The following is a 26,459-nucleotide window of genomic DNA, read 5'->3' on the forward strand; positions in this document are numbered from 1 at the left end:
AGAAAGCGGTGAGGTTAACAGTCTTGGCTAAGAAATACTGCAGATCTAAAAGGGATGGCAGGGGTAGAAAAGGAAAGAAATTTTATATGTGAAGCTATTTGTCAGTAGATTAGATGGATAGAAGGAGCAAGCAGGTGTTAGAGATGTTGGTGTTTTGGTTCCCAGTTAAGAATGGGTGATTCTTTGTATCTAAATTCCTGCAAGGGCGGTTTAGTCTTTGTTGTCTGTCTGTAAATCAGTCAGCAGCATTCAACACTTTGGCAGGCCTTGAATAGAATACAAAAGAAGAAGGGTTTGTTTTTGTTTTTGTTTTAAGTCACTTTTTAAAAAAGATTTTATTTATTCATGAGAGAGAGAGAGAGGCAGGCAGAGGGTGAAGCAGGCTCCCCTAGGAGCAGGAAGCCTGATACAGGACTCCATCCCAGGATTTTGGAATCATGACCGGAGCGGAAGGCAGGTCCTTAACCATCTGAGCCAACCAGGCACTGGAAGGTTTTGTTTTTTTTAACTTAAATATCTACAGTATTCGATGACTGTCATTTTGGCAAACTTACTTCTTCTCTCTTCCCCTAACAAATTTCCTGACATTATCTGATACCCAGTCTGTGTTCAGATTAATCTGATACCTAAGAAAAAAAAATTTTTTTTGGTGGAGTTTCTTGATTAAAAAAATTATGCATTTGGTTGGTAACTAATACAAGTCTCTTTTATTATACCCCCCTCTCCCCCATGCTATTTGTTTTAAGAAACTGGGTGTATTGACCAGTAGATTCTTCTATATTCTGGGTTTGGCTGATTGGATCTTTCAAGTGTCATTTAAATTTTTCATTTGCTCCCCTATGTGTCCTGTAACTGGTAGTCTGAGCTGAAGCTTAGGCTCTTTTTTTTTTTAAGAGGGTAGGATAAGAATGCTTCCTAGGTGGTGCTGTGTGTTTCCCATAGCAGTACACATGCAAGCATAGACCACCTACATGTCCCACTTTTAGCGATGTTAAGATTATTTGGCTCAGTTACTGTCAGCCTAATCCAAGCAATAAAATGTTCCCACATCAACCAACCATTCATCATCCAAGGCTTTCCCCCCCGTCCTTGGCAGCTAGTGATGATTGTTGCAGAGAGCTTTTCTATCAGTAGGGTTGGAAAATGGTGACATTTCCAATTGTTATCTCTTCTGCAATTATTAGCCAGTCTGTGTGTGTGTGTGTGTGTGTGTGTGAGAGAGAGAGAAGAACTTGCCCTCATTGACTGTCCAGCTATAGTTTATTCAGAATATACAGATTGGGTGTATGCTTATCTCTTTTATTTGTCAGTTTTCAAAATAATGAGGCTTTTTAAAAGTATTATAAACCTGTGAATTTATGTATTTGATGTTCTCCATCCATTTGTGGTTTGTATGAATGTATTTACTCTTATGCTCTGATTATTCCATGTTTGGGAGCCCTTTAAGTTGGTACTTATGTCCTTTTGCCATGACTGTTCATCTTTGATAGATTTCTTGCTTGTGATCAAAATAAAATGTCCCAGGATCATTTTGAAATTTCTTGCCCAGCCTTGGAATTAGCCATTTTTTCAAGGAACCCAAGTTCAAAGATTTTTTTTCAAGGCAATAAGAATTTCACTTTGGGAAGCTATAACAGTACAAGATAGACTGTAGTCACATGAAATAATAGCAGGGTTCTCATCGTGTGTTTGGGGCAATAACGTGCTGTAGGAAATACCAGTGATTCCTGGAGTATTTGGGTAGTCATTTAGGAAGAGCTAAGACTACAGCTGGCCCATCTAATAGGAGCAAAATGAAAATTCCCATACCCATTGTAGGGAGAAATTATTAGAAAATGTGAAAGAGCATGTGTGGGGGATGGTCAAGGAGCCTGATTAGAACACAGAGTGCCTTGACTTTGGTCTTAATGTTGTAATCATGGGGAGCAAGAGAAGATTCTTGAGTTTGGAAGTGAAATTGAAAGTCATGCTTTAGAAAGGTTAGTGTTGCAGCAAGGTTAAGAGATTTGCAGCATAATTTTTGGGGAATGAAAAACCAGAATTCCTGTTTCAGAAATATTAAATACCAGGCTTATTTGCTTTTCACAAGACCCCTGTGTGGTTGTTTTGTGCAGTTTTGTGTAAGGACTGTTGGAGTCCAATGAAAAGCTCAAAGATCAGTTCTACTATTGCAAGTATGCTAGGCAAGAGGTAGTGAGGACTAGGTTAGGCAGTGGCAGTGGGTCAGGGTAATGCCAATGGGATGGGAATGAGAGGAAGGAATTGATAGAAATATGCAAACTTGTGTTTTAAAAGTTTTGATATGGCATATCAATGATGTAATACTAATAAAAGGATTCAAAGGAAAAAAAAAAAAAAAACACACCTGACTGCAAGGTCTATGGTGTGAGGTCAGATAGAAATGGGAAGATTGACAGAGATTGTTAGTATGGGGGAGAAGATAATGGAGCGTGTTAAGTGTCGGTTGTGGCTGTATATCACAGTGAACCCTGCGGTGGGGGGATTGAGATGTGTTCTGTGTTGCTTTTTCAGAATACTGTTCACTCGTGGCAGAGTGCTCAGTTAGTGACTATGGGTGATGCTCTATTGACTGGGAGAGTTAATAACTCCAAGCTTCATTTGATAAATGTGATTATAATAAATGTTTGATATATTAAACAACCATCTGTTTAATGCTAAATAAAATGGGAAACAGACTGGAAAAACATCACAGCAAATATCAAAAAGATTAATACCAATAAATATTAAAATTATTTGAAACAAAACCAAAAATGTCAGCAAACCAGGCAAAGGACTTGAACAGATACTTCTCAAACTGGGAAATATACAGTTAACCCTTGAACAACTTAGGGGTTAGGGGTGCCTTTCCCCTCCTCCCATGAAGGGGAAAATCCATATATAACTCGTGACTCCCCCAAATTTAACTGCTAACAGCCCACTGTTAGCATAGTATCAGCCTTACTGATAACATAATGAGTTGAATAACAGACATTTTGTATGGTATACATGTGTTACATACCATTTTCTTACAAAAACGAGACAGGAAAATGTTAAGAAAATTATAACAGAGGAAATATATTTGTCAAAAAAATCCATGTGCAAATGGACCTGTGCTTTTCGAGCCCATATTGTTCAGCGGTCAGCTGCGGTGCATTCATTCACCCCTTCAGCAGACATCTCCTGAGCCCTTTCATCGGGCTCTCGTCTGAGTGGTAGCAAACAAGAGCTCTGAGCATCTGGATGGAGGTGTGGGAGATGGACAAGAGGCGTGTCCCAAAAAACAAGAATTTTAAATAGTGCCCTTAAGAAAATAAGGGTAATGAGGTAGGGAGTGGCTTTTGGTTTTTACTTTGTTTTGTTTTGGTTGATTTTTGCCTTTTCTTACTGGAAAAGCATTAGTAGTTGTGCAGCTGTGGTTTAGGATTGCAGGTCTCTATTTCATTATGTGGGAAAAATGAAATTGAAGTTTTATTGGGGTTCCCTGACAATTGGACTTATGTGTGGTTTTCTTTTTCAATTTTTTCTTTCGTTTGTTTCCTCTTGAAAATGTTTATATAATGGATAGAGTGCAGATTGAGATCTGTCGTTTCTGGTGGACATTACGTAGACGGGTTCTTTTCATCAAATAGTGTTTGTTTTGTTCTGTTGGGAAGGAAACCGTTCCTCTGAAAAATGTTCACATTTCTTCCTGTGGCTTCATTCAGTAGCGAAATGTAGTGATTTGATTTTGCCATGAGTCAGTGGCACATCTGAGGGTAGAACCTTCTCTGGAAACTTCTCCGCTCATTGTAAAGGATGGTTGTGAGGGTCACATGAGGTACATGTGGAAATTCAAGGAACCCCTGGGTACTTAGAAGAGGAAGGAGCTGCTTAAACTTATCTGTGTCCTTTGCTGTTTAATTATATATCATGTAACTGAATGTTTCAAACTGCAGTTGAAGTATAGGAAATTCAGAGCATTTCTTTAAAGGACACTAATAAGGGGTTTTGCAGTTGTGAAGTTAACAGATAAACATATGGTGTTTTTCATATATTACTGAAGATTGATCCAGAAGAACAGAGAACAAGAAAGATGCCTGCTACTTTGCAGTTATATTTATTATTGTTGTTATTTTATTATTAAGTTTAGGTACTTTTTAGGTGTGGGAAAGAGATAATAGAATAGGAAAATAAGTTTCAGTCTTTAATTTTCTATTTGGAAACTTTGAGAATGTAAGATCTATGAGAAGAATAGGGATTAGGTTTCTCGAAATGAAAATAGAAATAGTCCTGAGGCAAGAGAGTAGCCTTAATGCTCATGGTAGCCCATGCTTTCTTTAATTCTGACTACCTGTGTGGGATTGCTTTCTTTTTAAAGGAAACTTGAACATAACTTCAAAAGAAGATTTGAAGAAAGATTTTCTTTCTGGACTGCATATATATACATACTTATATAGCAAGACCGTCAGAATGTCGGGAGCCTCAGTGAAGGTGGCTGTGCGGGTTCGGCCCTTCAATTCTCGGGAGACCAGCAAAGAGTCCAAGTGCATCATTCAGATGCAAGGCAACTCGACCAGTGAGTACATGTTATTTTCTGTCAGTTATATCTCATCTTCCTGTCCTTTCTCTTTGCCCTTACTGTGAGCAGAATAAATAAACATTTGGATAGTCAAATTTTGAACTTTGCTACTCTGAAGGATCCACTAAATGCTTCCCCCTGTGATATTTGCTGTAGCATATTGAAATATGGACTGTTTGTTTTGTTCTTTACAAGTGAGAAATCTCTGGAGAACTGCAGTAATTTACCTAGAATTATTATTTGAATCTTAATGATAATAAAGGTGTAAGCAGGGTTTTCTTTTTTAACTTAATCATGATATGAAATGTATCTATTGAGGCTCTTAGATTATTTTCCTTTCTTGATTTTAGATGGTACTTGGGCTTGCCAAGACGGTTTTAACGTACTCTCTTCCCTTACGAGGGTTCTTCGAGTTGAACAGCAGAAATAGCTATAATTGATAATAAACTTAAAAATTTATTACTAAAATTATAAGTAATAATTTGCTTATTTTTTTTTAACAAATAAGATGATTTATTATTGAAATTAAGTCATTGGTTTCTAGCTTCTTTCTTCATACATAATTGCTTAGGTGAAAATGACTTAAGCTGGTTTATTATTTTTAATTTTTTTTTAAGATTTTATTTATTTGACAGAGACACAGCAAGAGAGGGAACACAAGCAGGGGGAGTGTGAGAGGGAGAAGCAGGCTTCCTTCTGAGCAGGGAGCCCAATGCAGGGCTCGATCCCAGGACCCTGAGATCATGACCTGAGCAGAAGGCAGATGCTTAACGACTGAGTCACCCAGGCGTCCCAACCTGGTTTATTTTGTATTTGCATTAATAATGCCTTGATATGGATCTGTAGTCAAATTATAATTATTTTTTTAAAAGATTTTATTTATTTACTGAGGGAGAGAGTGAGCAAGAGGGAGAGAGAGAAAGCACACAAGCCAGGGGAGGGGCAGAGAAATGGGACTCCCCGCTGACCAGGGAGCCCGATGCAGGACTCCATCCCAGGACTCCGAGATCATGACCTGAGCCAAAGGCAGACATTTAACCATCTGAGCCACCCGGGTGCCCTCTGTAGGCAAATTATCAGAGTAGTGGTATTATTAAATTATTACATTATTAAAGTAATGTAGGCAAATTATTAAAGTAGTATTATCTTGAAACCTACAACTTTATGATAAAGCAGAATCCTTGCTCTTTCAGACACACAAGTTAATTCTGAGTTGTTGGAGAAATCATTCTGATTTTATCTATTTGTGGGCCATTTGCCAGTGTTCTCTGTAGAGGATTCTATCAGTGGGAAATAAAATTGTATGTATTTAAGATGTACAGTGTGATGTTCTGATGTATGTATACATTGCAAAATGATTACTACAGTCCATACTAATTAATGTATCTGTTGTCTCTCATAGTTACCCTTTTTGTGTGTGTGTGTGGTGTAAACACTGGACATCTGGGACACGTGGGTGGCAGTTAAGTGTCTGCCTTTGGCTCACGTCATGATCCTGGGGTCCTGGGATCAAGTGCTGCATTGGGCTCCTTGCTCAGCGGGGAGGCTGCTTCTTCCTGTGCCTGCTGCTCCCCATGCTTGTGCTTTCTCTCTCTCTGACCAAAAAATAAATAAATAAGATTAAAAAAAAACACACTGGAGATCTATTTCTTAGCAGATTTTAAGAACACAATACTTACTATTAACTATAGTCACTATGTTGTACATCAGGTCTCCAGAACTTACTCATCTCCGGTCTGTAAGTTTGTATCCTTCGATCAGTATTTCCCCATTGCCCCCATCCCTACCCTCTGGTAACCAGAGTTCTGTTCTCTGTTACTATGAGTTTACTTCTTTTATTAGAGCTTTTTTTTTTTTTTTTTTAATAAAAATATGAATCCATGAATTATATCCTATGAGTAATTGTAAAAGAAAAAGATGAAACATTTAGTATTGAATTGTATGCTTCAAATGAGTGAAAGGTGAACTTTATAGGGTATGAAAATTGTAAGTTTTTTGGGGCGCCTGGTTGGCTCAGAGGGTTAAAACCTCTGCCTTCGGCTCACGTCATGATTGCAGGGTCCTAGGATCGAGCCCCGCATCGGGCTCTCTGCTCAACGGAGAGTGTGCTCCTCCCCCACCCCCCTACTGCCTGCCTCTCTGTCTACTTCTGATCTCTGTCAAATGAATGAATAAAATCTTTAAAAAAAAAAAAAAGAGGAAAAAAATTGTGTATTAAGAATGGCCAATATTGATCATTTACTCCTTAAAGTTTGAGCTACATTTGTAATTGAACTAGAGAACAAATGTTTGTTTGTTTATAAACAGTTTAATTTATTTGAAAGAGAGCAGGAATGGGGGGTGGGGATGGGAAGGAGCAGAGAGACAAGCAGACTCCCCACTGGAGTCCCCAAGATCATGACCTGAGCTGAAGTTAGATGCTGAACACGCTTAACCAACTGAGCCACCCAGGTGCCCTGAGAACAAATGTTTATGCTCTTAAATGTCACTCATTTAAACTATGTTATTATGGTGCTTCATTTTAAGGGTTACATTTTACAGAGTATGTAACTAAATCTTTGCACAGGGGCCATGCTAATTTGTGGCCTTCCAATTTTAGTATATGTGCTGCTGAAGTGAACCCAGTAAATCCTGATTATTGAGCTCTTGTTTCTCTCTGCAAAATGTGTTTAATCAGAACTTAGTTTAGAGGCGTTTTGGCTATTGACATTGCCTCTAAAAATGCTGGTATATATCACAAGTTCTTTTAAAAGGTAGACTTCAGAAAATCCTGGATCAGGAGTCAGAATTAATCCTAAAAAGAACTACTTTTCTCAGTGATACGTTTTGCATACTGAACTACCCAGGAAAAATCCCCAGTGCGAAGGGTATCTGTTGCAACTTTCCTTATAGGGTTGCGGATCTTACTAAAAACTTGTAAGAAGAAAATAAGTATTAAAAGGCCACATTCATTAAATGCAAAAATCAATTTATTATGTAACAAAAACAAATGGAAAAGTTTTGTTAATATAAATAATGATACAGGGCACCTGGGTGACTCAGTGGGTTAAGCCTCTGCCTTTGGCTCAGGTCCCGATCCCAGGGTCCTGGTATCAAGCCCCACATCGGGCTCCCTGCTCAGCAGGGAGCGTGCCTCCCCCTCTCTCTGCCTACTTGTGATATTTCTCTCTCTCTCTCTCTGTCAAAATAAATAAAAAAATCTTTAAAATATACATATATATCTAATGATACTAGTTTTTTTCCCTTGATGACAAATCATTTTAGATTTTATAAAGGCAGACGCCCACATCTTAAATTGGCTTTAAGTTTATATTCATTGTCAAAGTCAAATAGCATTATGTTCATTTCCCCCACAGTTTTGTTTTGTTTTGTTTTAAAGATTTTTATTTATTTGACAGACAGAGATCACAAGTAGGCAGAGAGGCAGGCAGAGAGAGAGGAGGAAGCAGGCTCCCTGCTGGACAGAGAGCCCGATGTGGGGCTCGATCCCAGGACCCCGATATCATGACCTGAGCCGAAGGCAGAGGCTTAACCCATTGAGCCACCCAGGTGCCCCTGGCTTTTTTTTTTTTTTTTTTTTTAAGATTTTATTTATTTATGTGACAGACAATGAGAGAGGGCAAATACAAGCAGGGGGAGTGGGAGAAGGAGAAGCAGGCTTCCCACTGAGCAGGGAGCCAGACTCGGGGCTGGATCCCAGGACCCTGGGATCTTGACCTGAGCCGAAGGCAGACACTTAAGGACTGAGCCATCCAGGTGCCCCGCTACAGTTTTTGTTTTTGTGATTAAGTGGAACCTTCATTCACATGGTATAAAATTCAAAAGTTGCAAAAAATACACAGTTAAAACACTTCTCACCTATCATGTAACCAACCCGTTCCTCTCCTCAGAAGCATCTTGTGTTTCATTTCCCTCCAGAGACCGTGTAAGCAGCAACATCTTTTTCTAAAATAGTTTTTTACCATTTTAATTAGTGGTAAGTTATAATATTAGCTTATTTTTCAGTCTTGACTGATTCGTATGTTTTATTTATTTATTTTCTTATCCCTTTCCTCAGCAGTGTATGTTTTACCTGAATAATATAGTTCATGTTTATAATTTATAATAGTTGTTTCCTTTGAGATTTTAGCATGAAAGAATATATGTGTAAGTTAATTATGTCTACTATATACATAATGATATGCTGAGTACTACATACAATATTAAAAAAAAATAACTGACCATCTAGAAGAAGAAAACTATTATAGTATGTAATAAAACTGGAAGTTTTCCTTTAGTTCTGGATAGTTTGAAAAATGGATCTGAGTCTGCTAGATTTTCTGACTTTGCTATTTTTTTGATCATACAGATTAGAAACTCACTAAGAAGTTATTAATGGATTACGAAAAAGATGTTAGAGCTCATTCGTTCTAAGACATATAGATTTCTTTTTGACCCTGTTGTTTTGATTATAGAGAAAATACTGTCGATTTAGGGGAAAAAAGTAAAATTTTCCAAATCTGATACTCACTGTGGATGAAGAATGTCAAATGTTTCCATTGATAGTAGGTAGCAAACCAGTTGTGTACCTTTTGAGGATGAGCTATAAATTTCATAGTTTGTGAAGATGTAAGTTCTTTTCACCAATCTTATCTCCCACAAAAATCTCTCCAGAATTATTAGATGTATTGAGTTATCTTTTTATGAAATATTAATGAAGAAATGCCTAGTTTTTTTTTGTTTTTGTTTTTGTTTTAATTTTAAAGATTTTATTTATTTATTTGACAGAGAGAAATCACAAGTAGACAGAGAGGCAGGCAGAGAGAGAGAGAGAGAGGGAAACAGGCTCCCTGCCGAGCAGAGAGCCCGATTCGGGACTCGATCCCAGGACCCTGAGATCATGACCTGAGCCGAAGGCAGCGGCTTAACCCACTGAGCCACCCAGGCGCCCAGAAATGCCTAGTTTTTATTAAAAGTAGTAATTTGGTTACAGTAGGCCTGGGGATATTATACTGATCATATGACAACCAGTCTTTGGACCATGTGAAGCACGGGGCTCAACTACCAAATGTTTTTTCTATCATATTTTGTTCAAAACTGCTGTAGACTACGGGCTGGGTAGTTCTGCTCTGCCTTACCCTTTTCCTTTCTTTTTCGAGAGTTTGCTCTATTGTTAGTCTGTAGGAATCACAGAGTTGTATATACTACAGGATCCTGCCTTTAAGGAGTTTTAAAAGTGTGTGGAAGAAGACAGAAGATATACTGAAATAAACCCAGTATGAAGGAAAAGTGATCAAAGTGATAATTGCCAAAAACGAGGGTTTTTTAAAAGTGCAGGTGTGAGTTTGGCAAAGGACACATGTAAGATGTGTAGATGATAGGGCGTTTCAGCTGGACCTTGTGGAGTAGGAGGATTTAAAGTAAATATCTAGTATATTTTGGAAAATTTCTGAATTGCAACTTTTTAGAACTTGCTAGTGTTATGACTAGATACGGTATTCCTGACCATCTGGCTATACCACATTGCGTCTCTGCACATACACATTTAGGAGAAATTTGTGGCACTTATTTATTTATTTGTTTGTTTGTTTAATTTTTAATTCTTTTAAAAGATTTTTTTATTTGACAGAGAGATCACAAGTAGGTAGAGAGGTAGGCAGAGAGAGAGGGTGAAGCAGGCTCCCCACTGAGCAGAGAATCCGATGTGGGGCTCTGTCCCAGTACCCTGAGATCACAACCTGAGCCAAATTATTTATTTGACAGAGAGAGAGACAGTAAGAGAGGATATTAGGCTTGATCCTAGGATCCTGGGATCATGGCCTGAGTCAAAGGCAGCCGCTTAATGACTGAGCCACCCAGGCTCCCCAACACTTGTTTTTTTTCTATTTAATTGATTTATTAACATTTTTTGAAAGCAGACTCCACCCCCAGTGTGGGGCTTGAACTCATGATCCCAAGACCAGGAGTTGCATGCTCTACCAACTAAGTCAGCCAGGCACCCCCAGAATTTTGTGACTCTTAAATTAACATTAGTGTACTGAAAGAAAAATCCTCATTTGATGAATTAGCTTTGGAAAAAGTAGGGTTGGTTTCTTAGCTAACTACTTTATTATGGCTCAGAAATTTTGTGGTAATTTTGGTTCCTTTGAAAGGTATTGTTCTTGGAAAACTAATTAATTGTATGAGAGACTTTTTCCTCTAGATTTTTTGGTGGTTTCAGTTTTCTACTACTGTGTTCTTTTTCTCTTTTCAGTTTTATATGGCGATTTCTTAGTAATTTGACTAAAATATAATCCAAATAATTTTATATAAGAGACTTTAAACAAACTGCTTGGTTAGAAAGTATTAATGGCTTACTAAAAAAAGTTGGGCTCTAGATTGGGAGAAAGTGTGCATTTTGTTGCAAAAAATGAAATGAATTTGCTGTAGCCACATGTGTTAGCTGCATTAAAAGACTGCTGTGCCGGCAAGCTGGCCTGGGCGGTTGCTCATAGGGGTTATAACTGATTGCACATGGAATACAGTGGAATGTTCCTGCCATAAGGTCTCTTACAAAAAAGTAGAAGAGGGTGAAGAGTACTTTAGGGAACGTGCCAGATCTGAAAACCGAGTAGTAGCAGTTTTATTTAAGTACTTTCTTGTTTCAGAGAGAATATTTTCCATGGCACAGATAAATGTTACTGCCTTGACATTTTGGAGACCCACATGCATACAAATATCTTCGTTTAAAAATATCCCGTTATGGGGCGCCTGGGTGGCTCAGTGGGTTGAAGCCTCTGCCTTAAGCTCACGTCATGATCCCAGGGTCCTGGGATCGAGCCCCACATCAGGCTCTCTGCTCAGCAGGGAGTCTGCTTCCCTTCCTCTCTCTCTGCCTGCCTCTCTGCCTACTTGTGATCTCTGTCTGTTAAATAAATAAATAAATAAATCCCGTTATATTCCAAGTTTCTCCCACTTTGGAAGCATTTTTTTTAATTGTCTAATTACTCTTAAAAAGGAAAGTGGGGCAGAATTAATGGTTGAACTGCTCTCATTAATGGTAAATGTGGAGACTTTGAAACCGCATGAATTCCCCTCAGAAAAACAGGAGGGTAGGTAAAGCTGGCTCCCACATGGTCCTTTAGGTGATTAAACTGTGTTTGCTTCGCCTTTAACCACAGGAATGTGTCTCTAGCTGGCCTTTTGCTAAGTCTTCTTCATGTATTTATCAGTTTTCTCTTGTCCAAGGTCTTTTGTTGTTTTAGTGCCCCAAACTTAGTGGAATAGAAGGGACCCAGATTTTCCCCCCTGTTAATTACTAACATGGTGCATTTTTAAAGGCTTTTTTATTCACACATGTACATTTCTAAATGAAATGCTGCACATCATAACTGATACAAAGAATGACTTCATGTCCATTAATGAAAATTTGGAATGGAGGAAGGAACAAAGTGGAGGTTTGGAAAAGAGAGACTTTGAAAGGAATTCTTTTAAATCGGAATGTGTTTCTAACCAATAATCAGAATGAGGTCTTCTTAAGTCTCTTCTGGGATAAGCCATAATTAGTTCAATCAGACTGAGGTGTAAACTTCATAAAACAGCATCCAGAGTGCTTTCGTGTGGCTGGAGATGTAGGATAAGGCCAGATCTTCAGCAGGACTTCTCCACCTCCACACCATGTGCTCTAACTGTAGAGGTGGACTGCTGCATTTTCTCAGGATGCATTCTGGGAGCTGCATATCTGACTCCCGCCCAGTCATGTGTCTCTATAACCTGCCCCCATTTCACTGAGACACTAAAACTGCGGATGAAGATTTAGGCAGTTAGACTTTTTTTTTTTTTGTAAGTAGGATCCATGCCTGGCATGGAGCACAGTATGGGCCTTGAACTCATGACTCGGAGATCAAGACCTGACCTGAGATCAAGAGTCAGACGCTTAACTGACTGAGCTACCCAGGCGCCAAATACCCAGACATTTAAAGTCTTAGGAGCATGATTTTTTTCTTATTCTTTCTTTTTTTAAATTTTTATTTAATTTATTTTTTACTTTTTTTAAGAGATTTTATTTATCTGACAGAGAGAGACACAAGCAGGGGGAGTGGGAGAGGAAGAAGCAGGCTTCCTGCTGAGCAGGGAGCCCGGTACGGGGCTTGATCCGAAGACCCTGAGATCATGACCAAGCCGAAGGCAGATGCCCAATGATTGAGCCACCAAGCGTCCTGCATGAATTTTTCTTAGAGCAAAAAACTGGAAACAACCCCAGTATCCACCAACAGGGGAGTGGATAAATAAATCATGGTAGATTTACATAAAATAGAATACAGTAGAGAAGAATTACTATGTGCACACACACAAATTATAAACAAATTGTAGCTGTATAAGCAACTCAAAAAAGAAACCAGTGTATTTATATAAATTTGAAAGTATGCAAAGCTGTTCTCTGTATTCTTTATGCTGTACAAACACACGGGTAAAACTATGAGGAAAAGTAAGGTGGTAATGACAAAATTCCGCATGCTTCAGAGGTCAGCCGGCAGGCAGGGAGATCTGGGAGGGTCGGCTAGGGGAGCTGCCAAGGTGAGAGTCCTGTTCTGTAACTGTCTGGTGGGTACCTGGGGTTTTGTCTTCTCGTCACAGCTTGTGCATTTTATTAAATAACTATATATTAAGATTTATTTATTTATTTTTAGAGAGTGTGCATGTGCACGAGTCGGGGATGGAGGTTGAGGGGGAGAAGGGAGCGTCCCAAGCAGACTCTGCGCTAAGCATAGACCCCCAACCTGGGACTTGATCTCATGACCTGAGCCAAAACCACGGGTCAGACGTTCAACCAACTGAGCCACCCAGGTGCCCCTATAAATTATAAACTTTATGAATCTATCTAGTATTTGTATGCTAAGTACTTAATTTGAAAAGTATACAAAGGGAGAAAACGAAGTTTTCACCCTGTAAATAGAGCTGTTTTTATCATGTCAGATGTAGAAGAAAATACAAAGATGTCTGTTTACATCAGTGACCAGGGCTTCTCGTGTGATGGGGACAAGCCCATGAAATTTTTCTCCTGCCCCCTCTTTCTGAATCCTTCTAGACACTTTTCAATCCTTTTTCCAAAGAGAGGTATGTTTACTCTTTAAGTGGCTTGTACATATTGATTAAATGACACGCATTTGGTCATTGGCCTGGAAGAAGATAAGCAGCAACGAGAGGCTTCTTGTGGCCCTGGAGGAACTCAATAAGATCTACTGAAATCCACGTGGGTACCAGTGGCATTAAACTTTTTTAAAAAATTTGAAATGAAACACTTTTGCTCTAATCAAGACTTGGAGTTACAGCAGTGAGGGTTGTGTGTATGTGTGTGGTGGGGGGATTAAGGTTGGGGAATAGAGGGGCCCCAGAATTGAGACTGCATTTACTCAGTTGGAGTTGACCGAAGTTGAGTTTGTCCTTTAGAATGACCTTTGGATGGTCTTTGAGGCTGGCCTTCTCAGTTTAGCACCGTCTGCTGGCCCCTGACTTTTCTGAGTACCTTTTTACATCCTGACCTGCTGTCCCCTGTCAGCCTTCAGAGCAGCTTTTGCCTCTTTTTCCTTGGGCCCAAAACAGACTTTGTATTTTCTTCTACATCTGACACGATGGTGTCTCACATGGCAGCCTCCTAAGCTGGTCTCCTGGAATGTATTCCTGAGTGTACTCTCTTTTAGATGAGATAAATTATCATTAACTTATTGAGCACATCTTTTTTTTAAAGATTTTATTTGACAGAGACAGTGAGAGAAGGCACACTAGCAGGGGAAATGGGAGAGGGAGAAGCAGGTTACCCACTGAGCAGGGAGCCTGATGTGGGGCTCCATCCCAGAATCCTGGGATCACCACCCGACCCAAACACAGATATCTAATGACTGAGCCACCCAGGCGCCCCTAGCACATCTTTTCTTAAGTATTCTTCAAGGACGTGATTGTCATGGATATGTAGTGTTCTGATATATTAATAAAGCATAATTTATCTAATCCCTTATTATCAAATGATTGAGCTTTAAAACTGCTGCTTAGGCCTGCTGTAAAGAAGACTGTAAGCCCACACAGGAAGGCAAGGAATTGTTTCTAGAAGGCAGTTTATATGCAGCTGTCTACTTGGCATCTCTGTCTGCTGATAAACATGTCGAACTCAGCGTGTGCAAAACTTAGTTCCTGATATGTCCTCTTCAGTCTCTGCCTGAGCTTTCCCTCAACTCAATGGAAATTCTGATTTTGTGGTTGCTCAGGGCAAAAATCATATAATCGCCCTTGACTTCTTTCTTGCCTCCGTCAGAAAGGCCTGTGAGCTCTGTCTCAGAAGATACTCAGAATCTGACCACTCTTTCCTCCACTGCCACTACCCGCAGTCACCTCCTAGCCAGTCTTCGGGCTTCACCCCTTATTTTCTAGGACTCCCTCTCAACAGAGCAGCTAGAGCAGTCCTTTTAGAACAGAAATCAGGGGGCGCCTGGGTGGCTCAGTGGGTTAAAGCCTCTGCCTTCGGCTCAGGTCATGATCCCAGGGTCCTGGGATGGAGCCCCAAACCCCTGCATCGGGCTCTCTGCTCAGCAGGGAGCCTGCTTCCTCCTCTCTCTCTGCCTGTCCCTCTGCCTCCTTGTGATCTCTGTCTGTCAAATAAATAAATAAAATCTTTAAAAAAAAAAAAAAAAGAATGGAAATCAGATTGTTTTTTGTTTGTTTTCTCCCCACAAACTCTAAGATGGTTCCCATTTCTTTCAGAATAAAAGTTAGTTTGTTCTTTGACCCCTCCTCTCCCTTTGTAAAGCCTCCAGCCTTTTACTAAATGGTGTATTGGGTACATTCCTCCATGTATTCTTTAAGCATGTGATATTAGAGGCTACATGGTCCTCTGTTATATTTATGAAGCGTGCGTTTTTAACTCCTCTTCTGTGATCAGACATTTGACCTTAAGTCTTTTGTTTATTCAGTAGAAATGTTGCTAGTGCCTGTCTCGCCCATACCCCAGGGTTGCGAGTGAGCATCAAATGGAATCAGGTGTACTGCAGAGGATGGTATTTGAAAAGTTGGTCAACATTTTTTTTCGTGGTGAATTTTGGTATTTAAATTGTTATTTTCAATGGGAATGTAAATTTAAAGGCAGAAACAATTATACCTCTTTCCAAGTTGGAGGAAACCCTTGCTATTGTGTATTTACAACTGCTTTCTATTACATTTTGTAATTTAAACTTCTTCAAATACCTAAAAAACTTGCCATCTAGATTCTGAAACAAGAAGTCCAGCTAAAATCTCGTAGGAAACCTAGTCCTCTCTCTGTGCTGATTTGCATCATATTGTTCTAGTCTTTTGAGGTTGTCTAGATTAAATTCAAACTGTACTTCATGGAGGTTTTATAGATGCAGGTTTTTTGTTTTTGTTTTTGTTTTCCCGAAGGGAAAGCAACCACCCCGAGGCTTTTCTTTCTTCCTTTCCTTTCCTTGAGATGTATTGGAGTTGATTTTTAAAAGTCCATGCTGATTGCTCTTGGTAGTTGCCTAGTGAAGTGGGAAGTGCTGTAACCGAGCTAGCAGAGTCGGAGAGCTGTTAGTGAGACCAGAAAGGGCCTGCAGCATCTGGTTATATGGTAGGCAAGGTACGTAATTAGATTTCATTCTTGGTAGTGTATTAACAATTGCTTATTTTGTCAAAATCATTTCCAGTGAGCTAAAAACTGTTCTTAGTTGCATTGCTTAGGGATGGATGCTCTGTACATACAGATGGTGAGAATAAGAAATAGGAAATCAGGTTTGTTTGGTTTTTTTTTTTTAAAGATTTTATTTATTTATTTGGCAGAGAGAGAGAGAGATCACAAGTGGGCAGAGAGGCAGGCAGAGAGAGAGGAGGGAGCAGGCTCCCCGAGGAGCAGAGAGCCCGATGCAGGGCTCGATCCCAGGACCTTGGGATCATGACCTGAGCTGAAGGCAGAGACTTTAACCCACTGAGCCACCCAAGCGCCCCTGAAATCAGGGTTTTGAGAGCATCTATAAGAAATTAGATTTTTGTTATTCAGCAGACATAAGCTGGGAAGGCCCCTAGGCTCGGAGAGCTTTAGAGAGAAAGAATCACAGCAGTGTGGTGACTCATGAAAGCATCTAGGGGAGACATCTGAAGGATTGAGGGATAGGGCCAGGAAAGGTAGGGGAATGTCTGGGGAGCGTTTTTGTTTTGGCAGAATAAAAAACCATGTGGCCAGAATTAGCAGAAGCTCTGTGTGAATGACTGACTATCACATTTACTGTTTCCTTGTGACGTTGTTCTGTTCTGATACCAAGAGTTCATTTTGTAACTCTGAATAAACTTGAGGAGGCAGAATGGATGAAGGAAGAAACAAAAGCAGCTTTTTAAATGCCTGTTAATAGGGGGAAAACCAAATCATGATTAGTAATTAACAACAACAAAAACAGTAATAAACACTTAAGCTCTGCCAGCCATAGTCAGGCACTTGCAGATTTTAACTCACTTAGTCCTCACAATAATCCTATGGTGGATACTCCTATTTTCCCCATTTCACAGATGACTTGTCTGGGGTCACAGGTTTAGGAGAACTAGAAAATGAACTTGGGCTGGCTGACTCTGGAACCTCTCTCTTAATACCTGTCCAGTATGTCTTGCCTCTCAAAATAGTAAGCTTTACTCTTCTGTGTAGAAGTACTCTCTGTGTGTAATTTGAACTTAACTGTTAGGTTGAAATTTATTTTGATGACGCTTCTTGATGCAGGGTAATTATGAATAGCAAGGGCATTCTTACTAGTTCCACCGTCTTTGTGCCGCCGGACTGAGGGGAGAGCGAGGCCTTCCAGAGCATCTTCCTTCCCAGTCACTCAGCATCTGCTTAGGAATAGTTATTAGCTGGGCTTTGTTCAGTGTTTGTTAGAGCTTGGGGCACCTGCCTGGCTCGGTAGAGTATATGACTCTTGATCTTAGCGTTGTAAGTTCGAGCCCAATGTTGGGTGTAGAGATTACTAAAGAAAATGAAATCTTTTTTTTTTTTTTTTAAAGATTTTATTTATTTATTTGACAGACACAGACCACAAGTAGGCAGAGAGGCAGGCAGAGAGAGAGGGAGAAGCAGGCTCCCTGGGATCACGACCCGAGCCGAAGGCAGAGGCTTTAACCCACTGAGCCACCCAGGCGCCCCCAAGAAAATGAAATCTTTAAAACAAAATGTTTGTTATAGCTATTATATTAATTTTATACCCAGTTGATGCATTGTGACATTATAGAGTTAGTAGGGTTTTTTTCCCCCCATTGTGTATATTTATTTTTAATACTTTGGGATTGAGTATATAGTGAACACATATAGTACATTTATATTGTTTATAGGATTTGGAATGTAATTTTGTTATTCTAAATGATGAAGAAACTTATGGTTATAGTTCTGCTCGGTTATACTTCATGGCAATATGCTTTTATATCATTTTAATATGTTTCTAGACATACATTATTCTGAGTAGGGGAAGGAACTGCTTATGGATTTTGGTTTTATGGTTTTGGAATAGGTGTACAGAATGGCTTTAGTGTGTGCAATTAAAAAAAAATTTGGAGGCATAGCTGCTTTTGGAAGAGGAATTCGTATTGAAGATGTCACTGGGATTTTTAACAAGCCGCAAACATTGCTCTTAGAAAAGTTAATATAAAGTTACAGTGTTGCACAATGATAAGTTAATTGTAGTTCCGGGCAAAATCTTTCATAGTTTGCCAACAGCAGTGTAATTGCTACATAGAGACTTTGAGAAATTAGATAAACAAATTCATTCTGGAGAATAAAAAGGATTTTAAGTACAAATCTTGTTTTGACTGCCTTGTTTTCTGGGGCTTAGTAATTAAAACATTCTTTCTGCATCTTTATGCTGAAGTAACAAAGTTGGGAAGAAGGCAAAGAAAAAAGGTGGCAACATTGGGGCACTTAACAGACTTGTAAGGCCAATTTTGACTAGAAGGGTCTCTAAGAAAGAGAAGATGGTCTTATGGTTCATCAGTAAACTAACAGCTGTGGAACATTTTGTGATAATCATTTTAAAGGCATTTCCATTTATCTTGGATAAGAGTCTTCTGGTAAGCCCTGGCGTGAAAGCGGCTGTCCTGTTCCTCACTGTTCTTCTGCTCTCTGACGGTAATGAGTGTCCGCTACAGCACGAGGAATAAAACCTTTAAGACAAAGGGGAAAAGACATGTAGGGCACAGGAAGAGAGAAACCAAGATCCTCTTCCCTGTGGACTGGGGAAAAAGTCTGATCAGACTTTCAGTGCTGAAGCTGCCTTTCTGATTTGTGACGGGACGTAAGAAAACAGCCTTGAAGCTAGATGAGATCTGAATGGTGATGGGAGCCAAGGCACGGGAGGTGAGGGGAACAGAGTTGTTTGCCAGGAAGTCAGGAGATCCCTAGAACAAAGGCTCATTCCTCCAGGGGGCCAGAGAAGCTTGTGGTAATCAGCATTGTCATAATAATATGTAGCAAAGCTTGACTTCCTCCATGAAACATTTCGGTCTCCTCTCTCGGCTGTCCGGTCCCTGCGTGCTCCGGTTGCCTTCCTCCCTCGCAGCCCGTTCTCCCCCCGTTGGTCCTCACCTCCTAGGATAAAAATGCACCAGGATTTGGCCTCTTTTCTTCCATCTCTCCTCTGTCTCCAGAGAAGACAGACCCCCTAGGTTATTTCATTCAGACTCAAGGCTTAAAGGGTCATGACTTGAAGTGGCAGTGACTCCCAGATTAATTTCTCCAGCCTGGCCTGACCTCTTTGTAGATCTCTAGAACTGTCCACCCAGCTGCTAACCTAACACTACTTGAAAGCCGAAGAAGTATCTTAAACTTAACATGTCCTCAGTAGAACTGTAGTTTTCTCCTCCCTGGGCACCTAAAGTGGCCCGTCCTTCATTCTCACCCATTCTTTTTAGTTTCTCAGACCAAATACTGGAGTCACTCTGGTCGTCTGTCTCTCTTATAGGACAGTCCATCAGTAAGGCTGGTCCCCTCTGCCTTCATAGTATGTCCTGACTTCATTTGCTTTTTACCATTTCTGCTCTAGTCCGAGTCAGTGCTCAGTCACTTCTGTCTTTCTGCTTCTGTCTCTGCTCCTATACAGCAGCAGAGTCCTATTTGGAAAGGTAAATCAGATTATTGTCACCTCGGTGCTTCAAATCCTCTGTGACTAGTGTCACTGAATAAATAAAAAAACCCACACCTTGGGCGCAGGGCCCCACAGAATTTGGTCTGTGATTAATTAGCTGATTGACAGCTCATTTTTTAAAAAAAGATTTTATTTATTTATTAGAGCAGGAAAGCAGGGTGAGGGGCAGAGGGAGAAGCAGGCAGCTTGATGTGGGATATGATCCCGGGTCTCCAGGATCATGACCTGAGCCAAAGGCAGATGCTTAACCTGGCTAAGCCACCCAGGGGTCCTACATCTCATCATTCTTTTCTTTTTTTTTTTTTCTCACTACAGTTGTGGTCTTGCTTTTCTTTAAATGTTACTAAGGTCTGTGCTTGAATTACCTTCTCAGAGTTAACAGTAAGCCCACCTTAAAAAAAGAAAAAGAAAAAGATTTATTTATTTATTTTAGGTGGGGAAGGCGCCGAGGTGGGTAGAGAGAGAATCCGAAGCCAACTCCACACTGAGTGTGGATTTCTAAGTGGGGCTGGATCTGATCTCACAACCCTGGGCACATGATCCAAGGGAAAACAGAGTTGGATGCTTAAGCGCCTGCACCACCCAGGAGCCCTTGAGGTGGCAGTCTGCTTACTTTCAAAAGCCAAAGTGGCTCAGTGGTTAAACGGCCGCCTTTGGCTCAGGTTGTGATTCCAGAGTCCTGGGATCGAGCCCCATGTCTGGCTCCCTGCTTGGTGGGAGGCCTGCTTTTCCCTCTCCCACTCCCCCTGCTTATGTTCCCTCTCTCACTGTCTCTGTCAAATAAATACATAAAATCTTAAAAAAAAAAAAAAATGAAGGCCACCCCTGCCACCTCCACTGTCATCTTGTATCTCCTAACTCTCCTTTATCTGTCTTCCCCAGGCGATACTATCTGTATTAGTTAATTATCTGACTTCCAGATGAGAACGTAACCTCCTTGAAGATAAGAGACTGTTTTTCACTAGATAGTTCAGGTCTGGGGCAATGGTAGACACTCAAATAATTTGTTGTTGCCGTTAAAGATTGTATTTATTTATTTGACAGAGACAGACACAGCGAGAGAGGGAACACAAGCAGGGGGAGTGGGAGAGGGAGAAGCAGGCTTCCCACAGAGCAGGGAGCCAGATTCGGGGCTCTATCCCAGGACCGTGGGATCATGACCTGAGCCAAAGGCAGACACCCAAGGACTGAGCCACACGGGCGCCCCATCAGATATTTGTTAAATAAAAGAATATTTTGAACATTTGCTTTGTGTTAGAATTCTTGACGTGGACTAGTCATTAATTCCCATAACAGTTCTATAAAACTAGGTGGTAATATTATTGTACCTATTTTACAGATAGGAAAATTGAGGCTTGTCATATGCTCAAGTTATAGATGGATGCTAAGGTAATAGTGGATACTTAAGGGGTGGTTAGATTAAAGCCTCTGTAGTATTCTGTTTCTTTCATTGCTAAAGTCCTTGGAAATGTCTTCTACAAGTAGTTTCTATTTCTAGGTCAACTTGTATTTTGATCATTGAATACTGAGTCACACTGTAAGACAAAATTCAGTTTTGGATCAAGAGACAATGTTTTTGTTATAGGAATGGGCCTTTCTCTCTCCCTGCCCGCACGAATGCTACATAGTGGAACTCATGGATTTCTAATTGCCAAATCCAGTTGTCATGGGAGTCCTTCTAGAAATGGCAAGCAAAATTTCCCAAATATTCTGCAGTGGTTGCTGTGTTCTATGTAATTGGTCTCTATACTTCCACTCAAGCCTTCTTCCAGTCCACTCTCTGTACTGTAGTCTATAAATAGAATCAAGTCATTCCAGTGGCTTCTCATTGCCCAAGGGTTCACTAACTCCTTAAGGTCTCTCGGTGATTTGACTCTGAGATTTTAGTGATTTTCTTTGTTTTCCCTTGTACTTGAGGCACACCTGCCAGACCAGTATCTGGATGCCACATGTGTCTTTTTACCCCAGGGCTCCCTTCCTGGCTTGGGATGCACACTGCCCAGTGGTTTGGAGCCTTGGAGCCCCATGTTCCAAACTTTAGTCCAACCTCTTGCCTTGGGCAGGTACGTTCTTCTGTGGTGCCTCAAATGTAAAATGGAGATGATAATAGTACCCACCTCATGAGGTTATTATAAGGACTAAGTGAGCGAATACATGTAATGCTTTAACGCTGTGCTTGGAACATAGTAGGCATTTAATAAATGTTAGCTGTGGTTATCTCCACTTTCCCTAGCTGTCTCCTATTATCCTCAGCCAGGCTTTTCTGTTTTATCAAATCAGAGTTTACTGACTCAAAAATCATCTCTCTTCAAAGTTTCTTTTTATACATACCTGTTTCTGTGTTCTTCTAGAACTCTATGCTTATCTAGCATGGCTCTTATCACAATTTGAAAGTGTTTACTTATTTTGTGTGATTATATGTCTGCCTCCTCCATTGGTTATTAGCTCTAGAAGGGCAGAAATAACTTGTTTGCTTGCCATTGTATTCCCAGCACATTGCTGGCACATAGTTTGTGCTTAATAAATGTGCCCAATGAATGAAAGTGCTGTTTAACTTTTCCTTTCTTAAAATAGGATCTTCGGATCTTTTGCAGTAGTGCTGCTGCTGCTTTTTTGCAGGGGATGGAGGGAGCAGAGGTAGAGAGAATCTTAAGCAGACTCCATGCCCACAGTGGAGCCCACTGTGGGGCTTGATCTCATGACGATAAAATCATGACCTGAACCAAAATCAGGAGTTGGATGCTTAACTGACTGAGCCACCCAGGTGCCCCAGGAATGCTTCTTTTGAGAAAGATGAATGCTAGCATGGAAACTAGTATTATTTTCAACTTGGGAAGCTTGGAAAGCTGAGCACAATGAGTAAAGATACAGTGAGTAAAGCACAATGAGTAAAGATACAGAAGGCAGATGGTCAGGGACCACTGGAAGACAGGCAGAAAGATCAGGAAGATGGACTTGTTCTTTTTTAAAAAAAAAAAAAGAATCCTTATGCAGGTCAAGCTTGTTATATCTAGAATACTGGAGAAAACTTCATAGCAATAAATTGGAGTGGTAAAGTGGTAGGTGTGTCTGATCCGAGATTCCATATTTCCTGTGAAATGTATACAGTAAGAGATAGTTCTAAACACCTGGGGAAGAAGAGGGATTTCCAAGCGCTATCCCACTCTTCTGCCTCCCATTATATTTTCCTTTGTCCTTATCTTTTCTGGTGACCCCCATCAGAACATCTTCCGATTTAAAACCTGGTCATCTTTCCTTATGTCCCCTGTTTACCCATTACTGCTGTTTCCTAGAAGTTGTACTTCTACCACTGAAATAGAAATTTAGACTCCTTCTCTCCCAGAGATGAACTGTCTTGGCCAGAAGTTGAGTGAGTTGGCTGCTCAGGGAGAAAAGACTCGAGGCAGGTTGTGCAGGGAGATCCAAGTGCCGGTCCGCAAATCAGCACCACCTACTTATGAAGTCAGCACTGTGAGTGCTGCAGAAAGAGGAGTCATAGTATCCAGCTACAAAGAAGTAACAATCTGTAAGGAAAGAGAAAACTAATATAGTCATTGGTACTTTGGGTATGCATTGAGTATCTACCATGTGGCAGGTGCTCTCCTTGGAGCTGGGATATAACAGTAGATGAAACAGAAGTTCTCATATCATGGAACTACATTCCAGTGACACACAGACTAAGTCAGGTGGTCCGGTGTGCAGTACAGACAAAGCAGGGTAACCAGATGGAGAGTGAAGGCATACTGTTTAAGTAAGATGGTCAGAACAGGACCATCTGCTCCCCCTGGTGATGTTTGAGCAGAGACCTGTGTGAGGTTAGGGAGTGGGCTGTTTGGATGGGACAGGAGCATTCCTGGTAGGGCCAGAGTGCAGAGGCCCCGAAATGAGAGTATATATCTGCAGTGAGAAGGGCAGCGGGGCTGGAGTAAGGGGTGAATCACTCCAGTAACTAGGCAGCAGGTCACAGAGGGACTCGAGTTGTCTTCAGTGTATGTTGGGAACCTGTTGGAATGTTCACTGGAGGCATGACGTGGATACGATCTGGGTTATTGTGAGAAGAGGACCGCGGTTCGCAGTGCCATCTTCCAGGTGAGAGAGGTGGAGGCTTGGACCAGGGCGGTAGTGGTGGTGGTGGTGGTGAAGAAGTCACGGGATTCTAGATTCATTTCGAAAGTAGAGTTGAGGGCGCCTGGGTGGCTCAGTGGGTTAGGCCGCTGCCTTCGGCTCAGGTCATGATCTCAGGGTCCTGGGATCGAGTCCCGTGTCGGGCTCTCTTAAACCAAAGTGAGAAGTTCACCCACTAACTGGTAAAATAAGAATTCTATTTCTTGGGGCGCCTGGGTGGCTCAGTGGGTTAAAGCCTCTGCCTTCGGCTCAGGTCATGATCTCAGGGTCCTGGGATCAAGCCCCGCATTGGGCTCTTTGCTCAGCAGGGAGCCTGCTTCCCCCTCTCTTTCTGCCTGCCTCTCTGCCTACTTGTGATCTCTGTCTGTCAAATACATAAATAAAATCTTTAAAAAAAACCAAACTCTATTTCTTGGCAAGAATCAAAGTGCTGTATTGAGGTCCTACAGCTGCGTCACCAAATCTCTGAGGTTCCTACCACATTATAAATCCCTTCAGTATAGGGACCATGTTTTGGGGATCCCTCTACAATGCCCTACACCAAACAGGCACTCAGATGCATGTCCTTCTTTTGTCATGTATAATTCTAATATCATTAAATCCTATATGATTTACAGGAGCATAAAAAGAAAAATGAAAACACTGCATACCTATGCAATGTACACATAAAATATCAGTTCATTTCATCAACTTTCAGAGAAAGAATGTAGAAAGAATTGTATTACCATAAGATGTGGCAATATTTAATATGACGGTTCTCTGTATCATAGTCAACTGAACGAAGAAAGCACTTAAGAAAGAAATAACAGTAATTAATGAGTATCTTCAACATATAAACTATTTTCACCAACATAAACGCTGCTACAAATGCAGCATGCCTCCCAGAACCATGTGTCATCAGTGTGCAGGCTTTGTTTAGGATAAATCACCACTTTTTCTGCAACGAATGGACTCCAGGCATATTTTGAGGATTGGAGTCAGAACATAACTCTGTTTTAAATGCTCTATCCCTCATATTGCTTTATTTCCTATAAAATCACCCTTCATGGGACGCCTGGGTGGCTCAGTTGGTTGAGCGGCTGCCCTCGGCTCAGGTCATGATCCCAGCGGCCTAGGATCGAGTCCCGCATTGGGCTCCTTGCTCAGCGGGGAGCCTGCTTCTCCCTCTCCCTCTGCTCGCCACTCTGTCTGCCTGTGCTCGCTCACTCTCTCTCCCTCTCTCTCTCTGACAAATAAATAAATAAAAATCTTAAAAAAAAAAAAATCACCCTTCATGCCACTTTTTAAGGCTCCTTTTAAGCATCTTCCAGACCTAAGGCCTCCCCCCTCCTAGTGAGACTCCTCTGGACACATAGTATACTACAAACCTAGACCCATCTCCACAAGCAACTTTTAACAGATGATCTTAAGAGTCATCTCTGACTTTCTTCTCTCACACCCCACATCTGACTTACCCTGTCAACTCTACTTTCTTTTCTTTTCTTTTTTTTTATTTTAAAGATTTTATTTATTTATTTGACAGAGACAGATCACAAGTAGGCAGAGAGGCAGGCAGAGAAAGAGAGAGGAGGAAGCAGGCTCCCTGCTGAGCAAAGAGCCCAATGCGGGGCTTGATCCCAGGACCCTGAGATCATGACCTGAGCCGAAGGCAGAGGCTTTAACCCACTGAGCCACCCAGGCACCCCAAGAAATAGAATTCTTATTTTACCAGTTAGTGGGTGAACTTCTCACTTTGGTTTAAGGATCATGGAATAGGGTTAACATATCCACCAAAACACTGAGAAAGTTAAAAACAAAAAATACCTGTTTTTGAAAATTAGCATTTGTGTAGTGCTTTACTCATTTAATCCTGTGAGCTAGGTATTATCTCAGTTTTAGGGAGGACTCAGTGCAGTGGTACCCTAGGTGACAAAAAATTCTGAATATATTTACTTAGTGTTCATCATCCGTTTAGAATATTAACATATTCCGAATGGTCCTTTGATCCCAATCGCATTTCCTTCCCATTACATGTACTGCGTCCCCCCCCCCACCCCCCGCTGCGTTTTATTCATAGTTGGAAACATCCTGTTTCTTAGTTGGGTTAAAGGAAGTAAGTTAGATCTCAACTGTTATTAATTCAGAAGGAGAAAACCTTTGGCACATTAGAAAATATTAGTTCATTGTCCTTGGAAGTAATGGTAGAGATCGTGGGCTTCTGATGAGGTGAAGGGCTGTTGCTGATATTTTATTTTTATAACAGTGCTTTTGTTTGCAGAGTTGGAAAGTTTCAAATTTTTTTATTAGGAAACATTTCGTATACTTAAGATAATACGAGACATATATAATTGTAAAGAATTATATAAAGCAAACTATCCTATTAAATACTCTTCAGCTAACATATAGAAATTATCCATGCCAGGGCGCCTGGGTGGCTCAGTGGGTTAAAGCCTCTGCCTTTGGCTCCCGTCTTGGGATCGAGCCCCACATCGGGCTCTCTGCTCAGAAGAGAGTCTGCTTCCCCCCACAACCCTCTGCCTGCCTCTCTGCCTACTTGTGATCTCTGTCTGTCAAATAAATAAATAAAATCTTCAAAAAAAAATTATGCATGTCTTCCGGGGCTTACACTACCCCCTCAAACAGGTAACAACAGTACTGAGTTGAGTTTTACATTGTTC

General features: G+C 40.7%; 1 protein-coding gene across 14 annotated transcripts in view; it reads left to right on the plus strand.

Annotated features, from left to right (window-relative positions):
* KIF1B (kinesin family member 1B) overlaps nt 1–26,459 on the plus strand; it is a 145,068-nt gene that overhangs the window by 11,955 nt on the left and 106,654 nt on the right. For all 14 annotated transcript variants that reach the window (XM_059135604.1, XM_059135590.1, XM_059135593.1 and 11 more), the window contains exon 2: nt 4,358–4,555. In XM_059135604.1, the coding sequence (XP_058991587.1) occupies nt 4,450–4,555 (106 nt within the window). In that variant the 5' untranslated portion in view covers nt 4,358–4,449. The remainder of the gene's footprint in view (nt 1–4,357; nt 4,556–26,459) is intronic.

This window comes from Mustela lutreola, chromosome 10 (assembly GCF_030435805.1).
Source record: "Mustela lutreola isolate mMusLut2 chromosome 10, mMusLut2.pri, whole genome shotgun sequence".
In the NCBI taxonomy this organism is placed as follows: domain Eukaryota; kingdom Metazoa; phylum Chordata; class Mammalia; order Carnivora; family Mustelidae; genus Mustela; species Mustela lutreola.